The 17,561-nt window shown below is 37.2% G+C and overlaps 2 protein-coding genes across 2 annotated transcripts in view; one reads left to right on the top strand and one right to left on the bottom strand.

The window, feature by feature from the left end:
- The window catches only part of kcnip1a (Kv channel interacting protein 1 a), a 54,465-nt gene extending 40,930 nt beyond the window's left edge, over positions 1 to 13,535 (top strand). The window contains exons 2-8 of the mRNA XM_030144813.1: positions 6,148 to 6,272; positions 9,684 to 9,753; positions 9,841 to 9,911; positions 10,021 to 10,128; positions 10,225 to 10,329; positions 11,409 to 11,471; positions 11,794 to 13,535. Of these exons, the coding sequence (XP_030000673.1) occupies positions 6,148 to 6,272; positions 9,684 to 9,753; positions 9,841 to 9,911; positions 10,021 to 10,128; positions 10,225 to 10,329; positions 11,409 to 11,471; positions 11,794 to 11,841 (590 nt within the window). The 3' untranslated portion in view covers positions 11,842 to 13,535. The remainder of the gene's footprint in view (positions 1 to 6,147; positions 6,273 to 9,683; positions 9,754 to 9,840; positions 9,912 to 10,020; positions 10,129 to 10,224; positions 10,330 to 11,408; positions 11,472 to 11,793) is intronic.
- A 1,267-nt stretch (positions 13,536 to 14,802) lies between these two features.
- On the bottom strand, positions 14,803 to 17,334 carry tlx3a (T cell leukemia homeobox 3a). Its single transcript, XM_030144812.1, has 3 exons — positions 16,908 to 17,334; positions 15,702 to 15,939; positions 14,803 to 14,986 (listed from the first exon to the last, which is right to left on the bottom strand). The coding sequence occupies exons 1-3, from the start codon at positions 17,332 to 17,334 to the stop codon at positions 14,803 to 14,805; spliced, it is 849 nt and encodes a 282-aa protein (XP_030000672.1).
- Positions 17,335 to 17,561: the final 227 nt, after the last annotated feature.

Consider the following 17,561-nt stretch of genomic DNA (forward strand, 5'->3'; position numbering starts at 1 on the left):
GGTGATGTTTATACTGTCGAGTCATACTGTAGGCTACAGAAGGACTAAGGCATGTTACTAAAGTCACATTGTGGTAAATTAAGCCCTTTGTTGTTTGGGGATGAATGTGTGTCTTAATGGCACCAATTTATCAAGTGCTGATCTACTCACATAACCGCTCACGTACACATACACACACAAATAAGTACACATATGGTCCAACAGCAGAAGGTGAGTTTATCATTGTTACAGTATGTATGCACGGGTTGGACCCTCAAGTTACAGCTCTGTTCCCAGAGTGAAGGACATGGTGACGTTAACAGAGTAGGGGTGGCACAGAGAGAGAGAGAGAGAGAGAGAGAGAGAGAAACAGAAAAACAGGGGGAAAAGGGGGAAGATGTATGTGGGGAAGGGGGGGGTTGGTGGAATGGAGCGAAGGTCAGGAGAAGAGAGGGAGATGCCCCAGGGAAAACAGAGACAGGGGGATAAAAAGACAGAGATAGAGAGGGGCAGGTGAGTGCTGGACTCACTCAGAATAAAGCCAGATGGAGAGTTTGTAGGTACGGGGAGGAATATATTGTGAGGGATTTTATTATAAGCTTAGTTTTGCATGGAGAAACAAAACAAGTCCAGGTTTTCAAGTATGGAATAAGTCTGTTTTTGTGCATCTGGATGGTGTATGTGTAAAAGTTAACAAGGCCAGGGGACAGGAGAAATAAATAATAATAATAATGGAAACTGAAAAAGAGGAGCACAGTGAAAACAGCCTGCAAACTATAGCCATCATTCTTCTGTGCTGTGGGGCCGTCAAAATGCTGCACCTACTGGGAGTCATCACTGTAGAGGGTGAGTCAGTGTTCCAGTTACTTGTACTGTAGTCCAGTAACTCCAGCAGCAGAAATCACAAAATAGTTTTGCTGAATTATTCATGTGTGAATGAAAATATGTGGGATTTCAGCTATATTTACTCACCTGCTGCTGTCTTAGAAACTTAAAAAAACAGTAAACTTGTGAAAAGTGTTAGATGCAGGAAAGCTGTTGTAATACTTAGCAGAATATGTAGTTTTTTTTGTTATTTTTAGAGATAGTTCTACCATATAGTTGCTTAATTTCTTACATATTGCTGTATTGATCCCATTTAATGTCACAAATGATATTAAAGTGATTGTGTCTGAATATATCACAGCTATAAACAAATAAAAAAAGACTTTATTATTTTAATAATAAGTTACAATAGAGGCATCAGTACTCACAGCTACATGAAAATACATATGCCATTGATGTTTTGTAAATGCATTTCTTTTATACCAGTGCATTCTCAGCTACAGTGGAGGTGGGATGAATAAATAATGCCTAATACTGGATTCCCCTTTCTCTTCATACGTTAGGCAGTTGAGAAAAACAACAGCAAAAACAAGAATTTTCTCTTTTGTTTTTACTCTCAGGTATAGAAATCAATTTAAAACCTCCCACAAATTGTTTCTCTCACATATGAATAAACTTTTAGCGTTATGTGCTTGTACATTGAGTGAATTATAGGAGTTACTTCATAGGATCCTCTGGGTGCAGCTCTGTTAGATGTTTTGTTGCTAAATAAATATTGCTCTAAGATTCAGTCCTAAACACTGCTGTGCCTTTTATTTCTCTAATAGGCTTCACAGTGCAAATGGTATTTCTGAAATTGGACAGTGTGTATGGTGGCAGTTCTTCACGTAAGCGTGGAGTGTGACGATGACTGTGATAGTGCACTCATGGACAATAGAGTTTTGAAGCCTTTCAAGGAAAATGTGGTTAGTTTTATAGGTGGTATAGGTGCATGAATCATTCACCGTGCAGGTAATGGAAAGTAAAAACAGCCCACAACATTTTGATCAGCCATCTGCATTCATAGCATGACAGACTTTGTGGAGGTGGTGTGTGGTTTTGTCATTGTTGTGTTAGAGAGAGTGAATTTATACCTGAGGACAGCTGGGAATCAGATGGGAATAACCTCACCATGGGCATGACTCTGAACCTCCACCTTAACGTGTCACTGACAAAGAGTGAACCGCCGGTGTAAGCATGTGAACTTTACGGTTCTGTGTGCACGTGAGCAAGGGGAAAGACACATAAAGGAGAAACTGACAGGCAACTCAGAACAGTTAAAGCAATACAGGTAGCCATATTGTAATAGTGTACTCAAATAACTGGGAGCAATTAACTTCACAGACCTGCATCAAGGCTAATAATTCACCCCACTTTTTATACAACAATATAATTAGCCCTCAAAGACCTGACCAAAGCATACTAAGTTTACTTCTTAACCATAAATCCTCTCAGTACATCTAAATAATTCAGGTAAAATGCAGTTTCTCAGCTTTTCCTTTGCCTTTTTCAGACATGCGAAAAACTATCATTTTCTGCAACACTGATACACCAATAAAAGCCCCTGTAGTATGACTTTTTCTACTTTTTTCTGTGTTCTAATATAACCTATATATTCACTCTGAGCTTTTGTGGACGTCAGGATGGTCAGTGAATTAAATATAGAAGAAACATCTGACTTTCATGATAAAATGCAAAATGTACTCAGGGAAGGTTAGAGAAAACTTCATTTAGAAGTCATCACAAAAATAGTTTTAGGTCTTCAAGGGTTAAAGCACATTAAGTCACTAACAGTGGACCTAGTTGGCATCAGCTGGTGGTCAGTTTACTCTAATATCACTGATACTACTCTAAGTTTAAGATTAGCTTGGGGGTTTCCAGTGTTAAAAATGGTGAACAACACTTCAAGCCTCCTGTCTGTTTTTATGGACCTGCTCTAAAATCTAAGGCAGGGGTGTCAAACTCATTACTTTCAGGGGCTGCATTCAGCCCAATTTGATCTCAAGTGGGCCGGACTAGTAAAGTAATATAACCTATGAATAATGACAACTTTTTCTCTGTTTAAGTGCAAAAAAAAAAAACCCATAAAATTATGAAAATATTTACATTTACAAACTATCCTTTAACAAAAAACATGTGAATAACCTGAAAAAAAAATGAAATTTGTAAGAAAAATAAGTGCAGTTTTAACAATATAATGTCTCAACTTATCATTTATACATGTGCATTACGCATAATGTTACACAAACATTTGGTAACAAGGATAATATTGTTAAAAATTTGGAGTTTGAAACTAAAATAAGAACAATTTCTCATTTAGTTTCTCATTTGCCCAGGTCATTGTTCTTCTTGGTAGTTCTTTGAGGTTCAACTGGACTAGTTTGGCTTCAGAAGAGCAAAACTAGTCCAGTTGAACCTAGGAGAATGGACTTGTCATTACCTATTGGTTGTTATACTATTATTTTACTTTAGATCATATTGGTCTGTATGTGGAACCTGAAATAAAATGAGTCTGACACCCTTGATTGTTAATATCTTCAGTGTAATTTTTGCACTGTGCAAATTCATCCCACAGGCCAGATTGGACCTTTTGACGGCCTGGTTTTGGCCCCCTGGCCGCACGTTTGAGACCCCTGATCTAATGGGTTCATCTTCAGTCTGTGTCCTACCTTTTCAACAGGTTTTTAAAAAATCAATGCAAAGGTTTTTGTGTAATCCCCCTGAGAAGAAGGCCAACGGATGGACAAATGAAAGAGTGGTGGAGCTAATTAGCTGTGTTCTGTTTTGTAGAGTCTAAACACATACGTTTTAAAAATAGACATCTATAGTGCAGCATTTGGTCGATATATTTACATCAGCTGTTCAAACCACATCACAGTATGTGTTCCCAAAGTGTGAAGGACATAATGATGATACAAACAGGAAGAGTGGCTATGAGGCCCTGTGAAAATGCCTGCCTTGTACTTATGATTCATTAAGTGAATAAAAACCATTGAACAGAAATATAAAGGTCTAATGAAGTTTTATGAGGTACAAACTGTCATGGCACAGAAATGTTTCTATTGCAAAACTGTTGATGCTTCAAATTCTGGCTGTGCCAAGGTTATAAAGGATAAAGGTTGAGGTCTGTGACATTAAATTAAAGATGATCATAACATTTGCCCTGATAGAAGCTGTAGATCACATGTTCTATCTGTACTGGACACTGTGACTTTACCAGCTTCCATTCTAACACCTTCCTACTCAAATTATATGAGAGAACACCGATCACTTCATGAAATATGGAGTTCGAAGGAAGCAGTTGTGAGCAATGAGTTCATCAATAATTTCAATCAGTGAGTTAAATGTGCTCGATCACAGTATTGGACACCAAAATGTAGCCTAAGCTCTTACAAACAGAACATGCACAACAGCACTGGTGTTGGAATATACACATTTAACCATTTACAAATGAATCATTGGTACCGCGCTATGTGCAACACTATGACTAAGGGACTGACCTAAGTTTTTTAAGGGTTCATACCTAACCAGCTTAGGCTATTAGTAATCAAGGAGATCAAAAATCAATATTTGGAACTAACAAACATTTGCTGTAAGTTGTAGGTTGATGTCAAATTTTAGCGTGATTTCATTAAATCACCATTATATCCATTGTTTGTTTATTTGTTAATTTGATTGTTTGTTAACACTCCAGCAGCAAAACTACTGGTTGAATTCATACCAAAATGGGTTTATAGATTGGTAGTGACCCAGAATAGACGTGGTTACATTTTGGGAAAAGTAGGTCAAAGTTCAATTTTTTTAATGAATTTTTAAAATCTTTTTTTTCTCCATTTACTTATAATGGGTGAAATTTCACATGTCTATAAAAACATCAATTTTGTTTACAATTACTTCAGACTTGGCACATATATAGACGCAGTTGATATGCTGACATCATCACACACATAGACATGATGACATCAGCTGGATCGATGCAGAAATAAGCTACAATACATGCAAGGGGCGGGGTTTGTTGTGCCTGGCACCACTTGTTCATTTGCATATCTTGTACATGTACATTTTGTATGGCAGCTACCTTAACCAGGTCTCCCTTGCAAAAGATACACACCTCTATGGGACTTCCTGGTTATATAAAGGTAAATTAATAAATAAATGAGACTTCTACACGACTGTCAAACTGAATCATCAAAGAAAGCAGATTAATGATAATTCTTTGCTATTTTTCTCTATAAATAACAGGAAAATTAATGAATGATCTTGTCTAATTTTAGTGTCGAAAGGTAATTACTGTGTGGCATGTAATGAATCAGATAATGGGCTTCAGAAACAGAGTGGAGACTACAGAGGCAGCTAAATCAGAGCCAGAAAAGTCATCTTCCCTGATATTAGATAACAGAATGGATGTGTATGTCCTGAATCAAAGCCTGAACATTGTTTATATGTCATGTGATGTTATATATCTCCTTCCAAACTAAATAAATACACATATTTGCATATACTTAAATCTCAACATCTTTCAATAATCTTCTAATAAGTTAGGGGAAGAGAATAGTATATATCAAATATCAAATCTTTGCCATGTGCTGTATGTTCAAGTACCGCCCAACAGTGTAAGTGGAGGTCTATGATGGACAACCAAGCAGACATTATTCAGCAAAGTCTAAAATAATATGTGGTGTCTTTTTTTTGTCTAGTACTTTACTGCTGCACATTATGACCACTTTATCATATTCTGAATTTTATTACTAGTTCTATTAAATTATGCACAGTTATACCAGTGTGCATAATTATTACAGCGAAGATTGCTGAGGGGAGAATGAGCACTGATGAAAATGTGTGGATGGCTGCCTGAGAAAGAGGGAAAGAGAATGTCTCGCTTTTATGCTGTCACGTTCACCTACAGGCATTTTGTGTAAGCCTGTGTGTGTGTATGAGTCTGTTGTATATGTATATGTGTGTGTTGTCTCAGAGTGGTTTGTCCTTCCTCCCCTCCCCTCCAGCGAGGAGAGTAATGAGTTGTTAATGATACGGCCGGTGAGAGAAGGCCCATGGAGCTGTTGGACTGACCTCTACCTCTCACCACCTCCATCTCTCATCCTCACCTCTCCTCCCCCTTTTTTGTGATGAATATCATCATCTCTTTTTTTTTTTTTTTAATCTCAGATCAAGCTTGAGTGCAACTACTTTACCGAGACACTATGCGCTCCCCTAAATCCCATTTCCTTCAAGTACTAGGCTGTTTTCTCCTCTCATTTCTTGCGTATGAGTTAAGTAACGTTGCCTCTGTATGTGTTCATGCAGATAAAGCCGACGATGACTTGGAGATGACTATGGTCTGCCATCGACCAGAAGGCCTCGACCAGTTAGAAGCTCAAACTAACTTCAGCAAAAGAGAGCTGCAAGTGCTTTACAGAGGCTTCAAGAACGTAAGTGATGACAGTTGTCACACATTTTTAACCCTCAAAGGCCTGAACAACTGCAAACGCACAACAGCATTTTCTGATCTTAAATGTTTTGTAACTTTTCAACCACTAATCCGATAAATACATTTAAATAATTCAGGTAAAATACACTTTCTCTGCTTTTCATCAGTATCAGATGTGCCGTTTTTGGACATTCAGAGACTCTTTAGTGAAAGTCTAAATCTTTTTCTACACCCCATGTAGTTTTCAAATGACAGTGGGTGTAGACGTCTATTTTTACATTCAATTAATGATATATTCTGAGGCAAAAGTCACTTTTTCTTCCATTTTCTCTGTTCTGATATGATAACTATTGATTTACTCTGAGCTTTTATGGTCTGGATCAGAGGTGTCAAATACAGTCGTGGAAAAAATTATTAGACCATCAAACGTCATCAAAAACAATGGTTATGCAATCAAGTACTAATGCCTGTGTGTATCATGTGACTAAAACAGACAGAAAAGAAAACATGGAATGCCTTAAAGCACTGTTTGTGGCAGTACAATGCCATAGCTATTGATGTAAGAACTGAGGTGATTTTGGTTATTATCAAGAAAACCATGGAAAATGACTAGATGTCAGCTCTGAAATTAAACTCTTATGAGCTATTTTTTGTTGTTATCATTATATTTGTCCAAACAAAGGTACCTTTAGTTGTACCAGGCATTAAAGTGAACAAGAAACTGAAGAAAACAAGGGTGGTCTAATAATTTTTTCTGTATTATCCGACTGTATATGGCCTGTGGTTTCAAAACCAGCCAACCAAAGGGTCCAATCCAGCCCACAAGGTGAATTGTGCAAAAAATAAACTGAAGATATTAACAGTCAAGCCATTTCTTATAGGTTGTTATGCTATTATTTTACTGGTCTGGTTAGGTTGAGATAAATTTGGACTGTATGTGGTCCTTAAACTAAAATGAGGTCTTGATGGTTGGGGAATTACATATAGAAAAACTTCACTTTCACTGAAAAATGCAACATGCAGAGAATAATATTATAGTAAATGCTCATAAATCACTTTGGAAATGATGAATGTTGAGAAAAATTCATTTGGAAGTCCCCACAAAAATAGTTATGCATCTTTAAGGGTTAAAATGATGTCTTTTGTTACAATTTTGAACCACTTTATTGAATTCTTGGGCTAAATATTTGCAGGTTTTAAGCATCCTGGCCTGTGGTGCAATCCATTTTAAACCAGCGATACTCTAGAAAAGTTTATGATCAGTGAGATTTGAGGGGAACATTAACATCTGATCATTTAATCAGATCTCCCATTCAGAAAGAAAGCCTCCTAATAAAATTCATAATCTCTCTCTCTAAACTGAGGTCATAAAGAGGGATGACAAAAACTCAAAGTAAGATTAAAAAGAATAAAAAAAAAAAATAAAAAAAAAAGGGCTTGTTTTTACCTTTCCAAAGTACCATTTTGGTTTGGCTGTTCCTTCTATGATAGCATAAAACCTTGTTAGCCTCTTAAATAAAGTTACAAAGTTAAATAATACTAGAATGAATATTATCTGTCCTCACTCAGTATGTCACACATTTTATCTGCAGGAGTTGCCCACATTGTGAACTCAATTTTAAGTAAAATAACCATTAAGAGCAATTTATATGTCTCTGTGCTCATAGAGAGGACACTGATAAGATGGCAAATTGAGGTAATGCTTATTGGAATTTAGTTCAACGTATCATCATTAGGAAAATGACACTTCTATGATGTCAGCAATGCCATTGTATTGGAATAGACTCTATCAGGAATCTAGTTTGACAAGTTAACAGTGCAGTAAAAGATTCATGTTGCACTTTTGATAGCGTTGCAAAACAGTAAACACTAAGACTCTTCATATGATATCAGTCAACATTAACCCATAAAGACCCAAACAACCACCACTGTCCAAAAAGCATCTACTGATCTAAAATGTTTAATACCTGCTGATCCACAAATCCTATCAATACATGTAAATAATTGGTGTAAAATAGAATTTGCCATCTTTTCATGGTCATCAGATATGACCCATTTGGACGTTCAGAGGCTCCGTAGTGAACACAGAAACACTGTCATCTTCTGAAGCATTGATTCACCAGTAAAACCCACAGAGTTTGATAAATGACAGTGGATGGAGACACTTGGTTTTACGTTGAGTTCAGATATCTTTGTTGAAAAAGTCACTTATTCTTCAGTTTTCTTGTTTTTGATACAATAACACTCAATTTTAATCCATAAAGACCCAGTGCTACTTTTTTGACAGTTTGCAAATGAATTTTAACTCTATTTTTTAATATTTCTTAAGTGATATTATGCTCTGTATTTTGCATTTTTAAGTGAAAATCACCTACTTTCCTATATTTAATTTAATGATCAAATAGATGTTCATAAAGGGTTAGATTAAACTTGAGGGTTATTATATGAAAAACTGAGAAAACTGTTGAAAAAGTGAATTTATCAGTTAAATATATCATTAACTGAACATAAACCAAGTGTCTTCAACTACTGTCACTGATGCAACTCCATGGGTTTTCCTGGTGAAGCAATGTTGTAGAAGATGACAGTGTTTCCACGGTAACTACGGAGCCTCTGAACGTCCAAATGGGTCATATCTGATGACCATGAAAAGATGACAAACTGTATTTTACACCGATTATTTACATGTATTGATAAGATTAGTAGATCAACAGGTATTTAACATTTTAAATCAGTGTGGTTTTGGTTGCTGATGTATGTTTGGGTCTTTAATCTGAACATTTACATGATCAGTTAAATATAAGAAAATACCTGATTTCCACTGAATAATGCAAAATACAGAGAATAATATTATGAGAAACGGTGATAAATCATTTAAGAAAAACTTATTCATTCATTATCTGAACCCGCTTTATCCTCACTAAGGTCACGGGGGTCGCTTGGAGCTTATCCCAGCTACTTATGCGCGAAGGCGGGGTACACCCTGGACATTTCGGCAGTTCATCGCAGGGCTGACATTTACAGACAAACAATCACTCTCACATTCACACCTATGGGTAATTTAGATTAACCAATTTACCTATCAGTGCATGTCTTTGGATGGTGGGAGGAAGCCAGAGTACCCGGAGAGAACCCACGCAGACATGGGGAGAACATGCAAACTCCACATCGACTGGTGTTGGAATCGAACCCAGGACCTTCTTGCTGTGAGGCATGAGTGCTATCCACTGCACCACCGTGTCACCTTTAAAAATTTAATAGAGAGAAAAATTCATTTGGGAACTGCCATAAAAGTAGCACTGGGTCTTTATGGGTTAATATCAATATTCAGGTCCTGATCAAGCCTCCTTCTCAGTCCAATTTAATATTGTCTTGATTCTACCTATTAAACAGCTCTTTTTTATCTTTGCAGGAGTGTCCAAGCGGCGTTGTGAATGAGGAAACATTTAAACAAATTTACTCCCAGTTCTTTCCACATGGAGGTGAGGCGTGTGTCTGCAAATGCTGTTATAGGTTTCTGTGGCTCTTCTAATATAAAAACTGACAAAATCTTTCTCACTTTTTGACAGATGCCAGTACATATGCACACTACCTGTTCAATGCATTTGACACAGGGCATTCGGGATCCATAAAGTTTGAGGTTTGCTGTATACATACATACATACAGTATATATATTTGAACAGATCCCACTTAGATTGCATTGATAAGCTCATTTCTTAGTTAATCTGACATTTTTGTCCTCCATCAGGACTTTGTAACTGCTCTGTCCATCCTGCTGAGGGGCACTGTCACTGAGAAACTCCAGTGGACGTTTAATCTCTATGATATCAACAGAGATGGTTATATCAACAAAGAGGTGTGTGTTATATTTAAGCATCACACACATGACTTTGTGTCAAAAGCTTAATATCACAGTTTAACTTGTATGTTTTTGTTCTGTTGCTTTTGACAGGAGATGACAGACATCGTCAGAGCGATATATGACATGATGGGGAAGTACACATACCCTGTGTTAAAACATGACGCACCCAAACAGCATGTTGATGCCTTTTTTCAGGTGAAGATGAGTCTTTGAAATAAATAAGAAGATCATTAAGATAACACAATATGGGACAGTATAAGTTAAATATTAGGTCAGATGCTTTATATGTCCAACACAAACATCACCTTTCTGAAAGTTAGAGGATTTAAGACTAAGCAGTGATGAAAATTTCATACATAAAATGATTGTACAAGCTTGGTTAAGAGTTAAAATATAATGGTAATGGTATAGACCTATTTGTTCATTGTCCTGGTTTGAAGTTTAACCCTTTCATGCATAGTGGTCACTAAAGTGGATAACTATTCTACAGATGCTCTTTTGTATATTCATGGGTTTGGTTTTAATTCCACATCAGCACCATCCCATACATTGCAATTCATACCATTACTGTAACTTTGCTGTTCTTGATAAACCTGATCTGCAGTAACATGTTTGAGTGTATAGCAAGTGGTATTTGTTATTAGACTGTAATTACCAGTTTTCTTAAACAAAGTTTTTTTTTTTTTTTGCATATTATCTCCATGAACTGAGTTATGACTAGTATTAGAGTATGTTAAAATGTGAGAAAACATCAGATTAGTCCCATTAAAAGTGTTTTTATTTCATAGTTTTCAAACAGTGTATTACTTTCTGATACTGCATTTTAAATGCATGTTTTTTTGCTTCAAAAATGAAACACATGGTGTCCAGCTGAGTGGACATTTTTGTAACTCCATGAAAAATAGGTTCATGAAAAAAAATTTAATTGCATTATTTTTTTCATGCCTAAAAAGGAATAAAAACACTCAGGAAAAAAAATCTTGACTAACGTTTTTATAATTCATGCATGAAAGGGTTAAAGACGGGAGTGAGTACTTGAAACAATGTTAAGTTATTGATGACAAATGGGGGTGGGATAAAATAAGTTTTCTTCTTCCCACTTTTTTTCAAGCACAAATGAATATATTTGAAGTATTGTACCTGCATGTATTCTGTTGATTGTTTTGTTGCATGAAGGTCATTTGTGTTATAAATGTGTACTCGCTCAAAATAAATGAACGAATTAATGAATAAATGAAAAAGTAACAAAAAATAAATTGCATTTCTCTTTGCAGAAAATGGACAAAAACAGAGATGGCGTGGTCACTCTTGATGAATTCATCCTTTCTTGTCAAGAGGTATAGTTTTATCCTTTAACCTTCTGACCTTTTGAAGGGAAAGTAAAACTTACACTTCGTCTCTTAAAAGGGTCTTGATTGCTTGCCTGTTTTCTCCTTTGCAAACATCATTTTCTATTGCCTATTAATTACCACCCTTGCTGCCTAGAAATGTTTTTCTGCAGAGATATCCACAGACTGTAAAACATTGCCCTCATTTTACGGGTTTTTACTGCCCCCTAGTGGCCTGAAAACTGAATTAAATAGTGATTGTTGGACTGCTTTCTTCTTGCACAGAATCTTCTCAGTTTCCCTTTTTTTTTTTTTTTGTTACCAAACACAGGATGAAAACATCATGAGGTCTCTACAGCTCTTTGAAAATGTCATCTAGACGACAGCGAAGAGGGTGGATAAAGAAAGACAGAAGAGGAAAAACAAAGGATGAAGAGAAGGATGAGAAGAAGAAGTGAACAGAAACCTACAGGAGAAAAAAGAAACGCATTTAGAAAGTGGCAGAAAATAAAGAGCTGTCACGTTGGGAGTGACAGGTTATTAAAAACTGTACGGAGAAGGTCTTAATGTAACAAATCCACGGTGACAAACCGGGATAAGTCCTTAAGACTCAACCCTTTACCTTCATTTGGGCTCTATGTGACCATTTACCTCTGCTACTACGTGTCTCCACATCCCACTCTTGTTACTGGTGTTGCAGTTACAGTCATCTTGGACGGTGTGTATTTTATGGCATACTGTAAATACTAAACCTTACATATTATTTGGCCCAAATTTTACAAGGATCTCACAATAAAAATTAACCAAATTGGAAGAACTGGAATTTGTAAAAGCATAGTACCATCAATGAAATGCATTTGAACTAAATGAAAGCATGATGAGTTCTGTTTTCATCATGAAATTCTCCGTCAATGTGGCAAAAAGAGCAATATTGTTAAGCATGCACAGCAGAAACGATACATTCAGTGTGTAGTGTGGTCCATAAAAACTTGGTGGCAATATACTAAACTTACAGCAGAGCTCCATTTTCCATATCAGGACTGGGCTGACACACAGATCCACAGAACCTCGGTCAAACACAGACCTGTAGGGGTTTGCAAAGCTGATTTCCTGCCAGTCTTACGTCTTGTGACAGCTTACAACAGTCTCTAAACGTCCTCTTAAATCCTACTGTGTGTGTTTCCGTGGTGTCAGTCAGTGTTTCAGTGTTTCCGCGACTCAAATGTAAATATTTAACTGTTGTATTTGTGGCTTAAACATACTGTCTGCAATCACTTGTGTCTGCCTGTGTGTTTCTGACTCTAACTGTCTGTCTGTCTTTCTGTCAAATTGGATATATCTGTAATTATTCTACCAGATACTCATTGTACACTTGGTCTGACTTAAGGTTAACTGACATATAGATGAAGAGGGATGTGCATGTGTATGTGTGTGTGGCGTCCCGATGTAAAATTTCTGTTTGCCTGAATATATTTATCATTTATTCAAGCATGTAGCTTCATCTTGTGGTCGTAAAAGCCCAGACAGCCCGGTCCAGCTGATCTGACCGTGTTTTTTTTTTTTTTTTTTTTGGCTAGAGAGGAGAGTTTTGTCTTTAACTCTGTCTGTTAAAAACACTGACTCAGAATGACCAACATTTCACTGTGAGGGAGAAATTAGAAGAGAGGAGTCGGGTAGAGGCCCAGTGAAGAAGGAACAGAAAGGAAGACAAATAACACGGCGGAAAATGAGAGTAAAGACCTTTTCACTGATTTTGAAGGAATGGAAGCCATCTTTCAAACAAGAGCCATCACTTTGAAGATTGAACGAGACAAAAATAAAGATTTATAAATGATTTACTGTCATGCCCACTCACTGTGCTATCAATAATATAATAAAATTCCTCAGTGAGATGTGTCACAGCTCATCTCAAACGTACCCAGACATACATTCAAACGAACTGACAGACAGTAAGACAAACAGATAGACAGGCATACAGACAGACAGATCAAAACTGTCAGAATGAAATAATGTGTGTATTGAAATATTGTATAAAACCATTATATTTATCAATAAACTTTTCAAGAAACAAAATTATCGTTTGTTTTTGTGTGTATTTTTTTTTCCTATTGCTCCATAAGTTTTTTTTTCTTCATATTTACAGCTTATAATTATTGTATGTTAAACCTTAAAATCATTTTTATGGTGCATCATAAAGAGCATAAGCAAAAGGTTCACAAGAACAGTTTATACTGTTATTTACACACCTATACAATGAACGTACAAAAAGAGATGTGCCTCAATTCAAAAGGCACGGTTCACAAATAAAGCATGTGCATATGAAAAAAAAACTTCACCATCATTACTGAACATGCATCACTGCCTTTATTACCAACTTACAGCCTCTTTCATATTTTCCTGCTTCTCTTTCCACTAATCCTGACATATGTTTTTTTTTTCCATTATTACTGATTACAGTAGTTTATGTATAATGTGTTCATTTTGGGGGGTAAGGTGCACCACACCTGAGTATGTACAGGTGATTGTGGTGGTGCAATAGGACTGAGTGAATCAAAAAATGAGATCTGAAAAGGTTTAAGTACCAGGACAGCTGAAAAACATTCATCAGAACCAGATTTCTTCTGTACTTTCAGCAAGACATTTGTTTTGTATTTTAATAAAAGAGAGTAGGAGAATCATTAAAAACACATTGGCCGTGTATTCTGTTATTTTGTCTAACTGGCACTGGAGGACGGCCCTTCCTTTTATTTGTTTGGTGCTCTTTTCCAAAAAAAAACAAAAAAAAAAACTGAGCCAACCCTGTTTAAGAGTAACAAAACCAATCTGTGGCAGGATAAGAAGATTGTTGCATTGAGAGGAAAAAAAACACCTTCTCAAAATGCTCAGTTATATTGCTGCTAAACTAACAACCTCTTTTAGGTCCAGGGAGTTAATTTTTTTTTCTCCCTCTTATTCTAATAAACAGAATACATACAAGCAGAGAAGAAGACAAGGACAAAGTGACAATTTTTGTGTGTTTCAGCACATTTTTGGGTTTGAGTCTTGCAGAATTTTAGTCCAAGAATGTTCTGCTTTTTGCTTCAAACATCACTCACCATCATTTCAGGTCCAGCTCCACAACCATCCACTCAGCTTTGCCTTGTCCAACATTATATTTGTTTTTTCTTTTTTTTTTTTTTTTTTTTTTTTTGCCCATTGCATGGAATCAAAGAAAGTCCCGAAGATGCTGTCCTCGTGAGGGGCTAATTTAATGTATGTATCCTCCCGCGGATAATAAATGATGATCATGGATTACAGTCTGACACCTCATGAAGAAGACGTCACTTTTGTGTTTTGGTCTTTATTCCCTCTCCTCGGCCCAGGGTTGGAGGTTCTGCAGGGCATACAGGGAGGAGTTATGGGCGCACAGTGGATCCGACACGGCTGATTCGCTGAGGGACTTCTGGAGGGCGGACTGCTGCAGCTGCAGGATCAGCCGATTGGCCTGTTGACGCTCCGCCTCCCGCTCCTCGGCTGTCTGTCTCCTGGAAAAAAAAAAGAAAAATGAGGAAAAATGAAACACGAATAAATGAATAAAATGTGATGTTATGTAAGATTGTAAAATAAAACAGAGAAGATAAGAAGGAGTAGGATTTTTTTTTTTTTTACAATGATAGCGTTAACGTGCAGTGATGTGGTGCATGTGTGATGTGTTTAATGTTTCTTTTAATTTTTTATACTTGTACTCTGAGACCTCTGCATAATAATTTATATGTACCTGAATGTGTACAAATGGTATATAAAACTATCTTATCTTATCTTATCTTATCTTATCTTATCTTATCTTATCTTATAGAATAAAAAGAAATCTATAAATCCTAAAATAAAGAAGTGTCACGGCAAAAAGTCATTTCAATATACTAATATGTGGGTGCAAATAATATTAATATTATTTACGTGTTTATTTTTGAATGACGCATCTTCAATTATCATATATGTGGCACATGTAAAATAGAAAAACTGACAAATAAATTAACAAATAAAAATAAATATCGTAACTAAAAGGTCTTGTAGTCCTAGATTTTTTATTTATTTATTTATTTATTTTTAACTCTTTTTGATTCCGTGTAAAAAGACAGACACATGCAACAAAGTTTGCATTTCACAGAACGTGTAAAACAAACTGACACGTCGTGGGTTATGGTGGAAGTGTGATATTTTCTGATTTTTAACAGAGGAATGATAAAATATGTGAACAACCTCCACTTGGTCCTGCGGTTCTGGAACCAGGTTTTGACCTGTGCATCTGTCATCTTCAGACTCTTGGCCAGGGCGGCCCGCTCGGCGCTGGCCAGGTACTTCTGCCGGTGGAAGCGCTTCTCCAGCTCACAGATCTGCACCCTGGAGAAGGAGGTCCGGGGCTTTTTCCGTTTGGGAGGTGTCCGGTTTTGGTAAGGGTGTCCTATCCGCCGCGTCACCGCAAACGGCACCAGAGCCGCTGCATGGACAGACAGACAGACAGACAGACAGACAGACAGACAGACCAAGTGAGTGGATGATGAAATTCCTACACCACCAAACTAATTCACTCCTCACTCTGTATGGAAATCCAGGCCCATACATCATAAGTATGTGCCCTGTACGACAATAATTCCTCCTATAGACTGTGTAGGCCAAATGTGAAATGGAAATATTATATCATAACAGACACCCAGGCCATTGGAAACAGGACAATTTACAAACAATTAATGTAAAAGTTGTTTGAGTTTAATGAAAGTCACTCGGTCTCTGTATTGTTATTTACAGAGAATAAAGATGGTCTGTTGGTCTAACTTTAAATATATGCAGATTTTTATTTTAAGGTTTATTAATCTACAGAAAAGACATCAGTAAACTGGGAATTCAAACATTACAACCAGACATTTTATAGGATGTTGGTCAGAATTCTATTAATAATAAATAATAATAATAATAAATGTATTATTCTTATTCTTATTCTTGTTATTGTTGTTGTTGTTGTTGTTGTTTGACTTCATTATTTATTTTATTAACTTAATCAATTTTAGGGTTTACTTTGATCAATTTCAGATGGACAGTCATTCAGTCTTTTTATTGATCAGTTTTTAACAGTAATTAAATGACCCATGTGATTGTTTATCTATGCAGACATTATGTCCAAGTCTTAAAACCAAGTGAAGTCATTAATGAAAACTCGTGAATAATAAAATGTTAGTAAACAGGTGCCAGATATAGTGGTTTTATAGTGATTAGATTAATTTTTAAAGTTGGATGTTAATATATTTGTTGTCTTTAAATGACTGTAGTGGTGACCTTTCAGTTGACTTTTAACAGCCTTTACTCTTATTCGGCACAGGTGTTTTTAAATAGTCCACAAACACTCAGTAACCTTTTACACACAATCAAATATTCATCAGGGGAACCCACTCAGACTAACAGCTGGCCTACCTGATATTCTGTCCTTGGCGAACCTGTTTCCTATCCAGGGGAAGCACAGCCCACCAAACCCAGGGACAGCGCTCTGAACCGGGGTCGGGGGTCCCGGGGCTGTCACGGGTCTGTGCGCCGGGACTCGAATCACTCCCCGGCTTCCCAGACTCCTGCTCTCCCCGTAAGACCCCGAAGCCTCCACCGGAGGCATTATACCGGAGAGCGAGATTGACAGCGCGGTGTAGGAGGGCGCGCTGGCCCCGGTAGGGCTTCCTAAACTGTAATAACCGTCCCCGTTGCTTATATCTGATCCACTTTGTCTTCCTGCCGTGCGCCCGTTTTCTGGCTCGGTTCCGGCTCCCAGGATCTGATCGATGCCGAAGCTGATAGGTTCGTGGTGGGCCGGTTTGGGAGGAGGGCTCGGCGCGCTTGGTGCTTGCTCCATTCCCGTCGCTGTGTCGCAAAAAGGACGAAAAACTGAAGAAAATGTTTTCAGGGGGCTGCACAGCGGGGTCAAACTGTTCCAAAAGTCAACGCCAGTAGTGTCTCCATCGTCGTCCAGCCGTGTGTTCAGGGTCCAGTGCGTCCTTGTTTTCTTAAACAGGCCTCTGTCAGAGGACTGGGTCCTCTCTGCAGGCTGTGCTGAAAGTTTGATGGGCGTTTAGAGAGATG

Source organism: Sphaeramia orbicularis, chromosome 10, assembly GCF_902148855.1.
Source record: "Sphaeramia orbicularis chromosome 10, fSphaOr1.1, whole genome shotgun sequence".
Lineage (NCBI taxonomy): Eukaryota > Metazoa > Chordata > Actinopteri > Kurtiformes > Apogonidae > Sphaeramia > Sphaeramia orbicularis.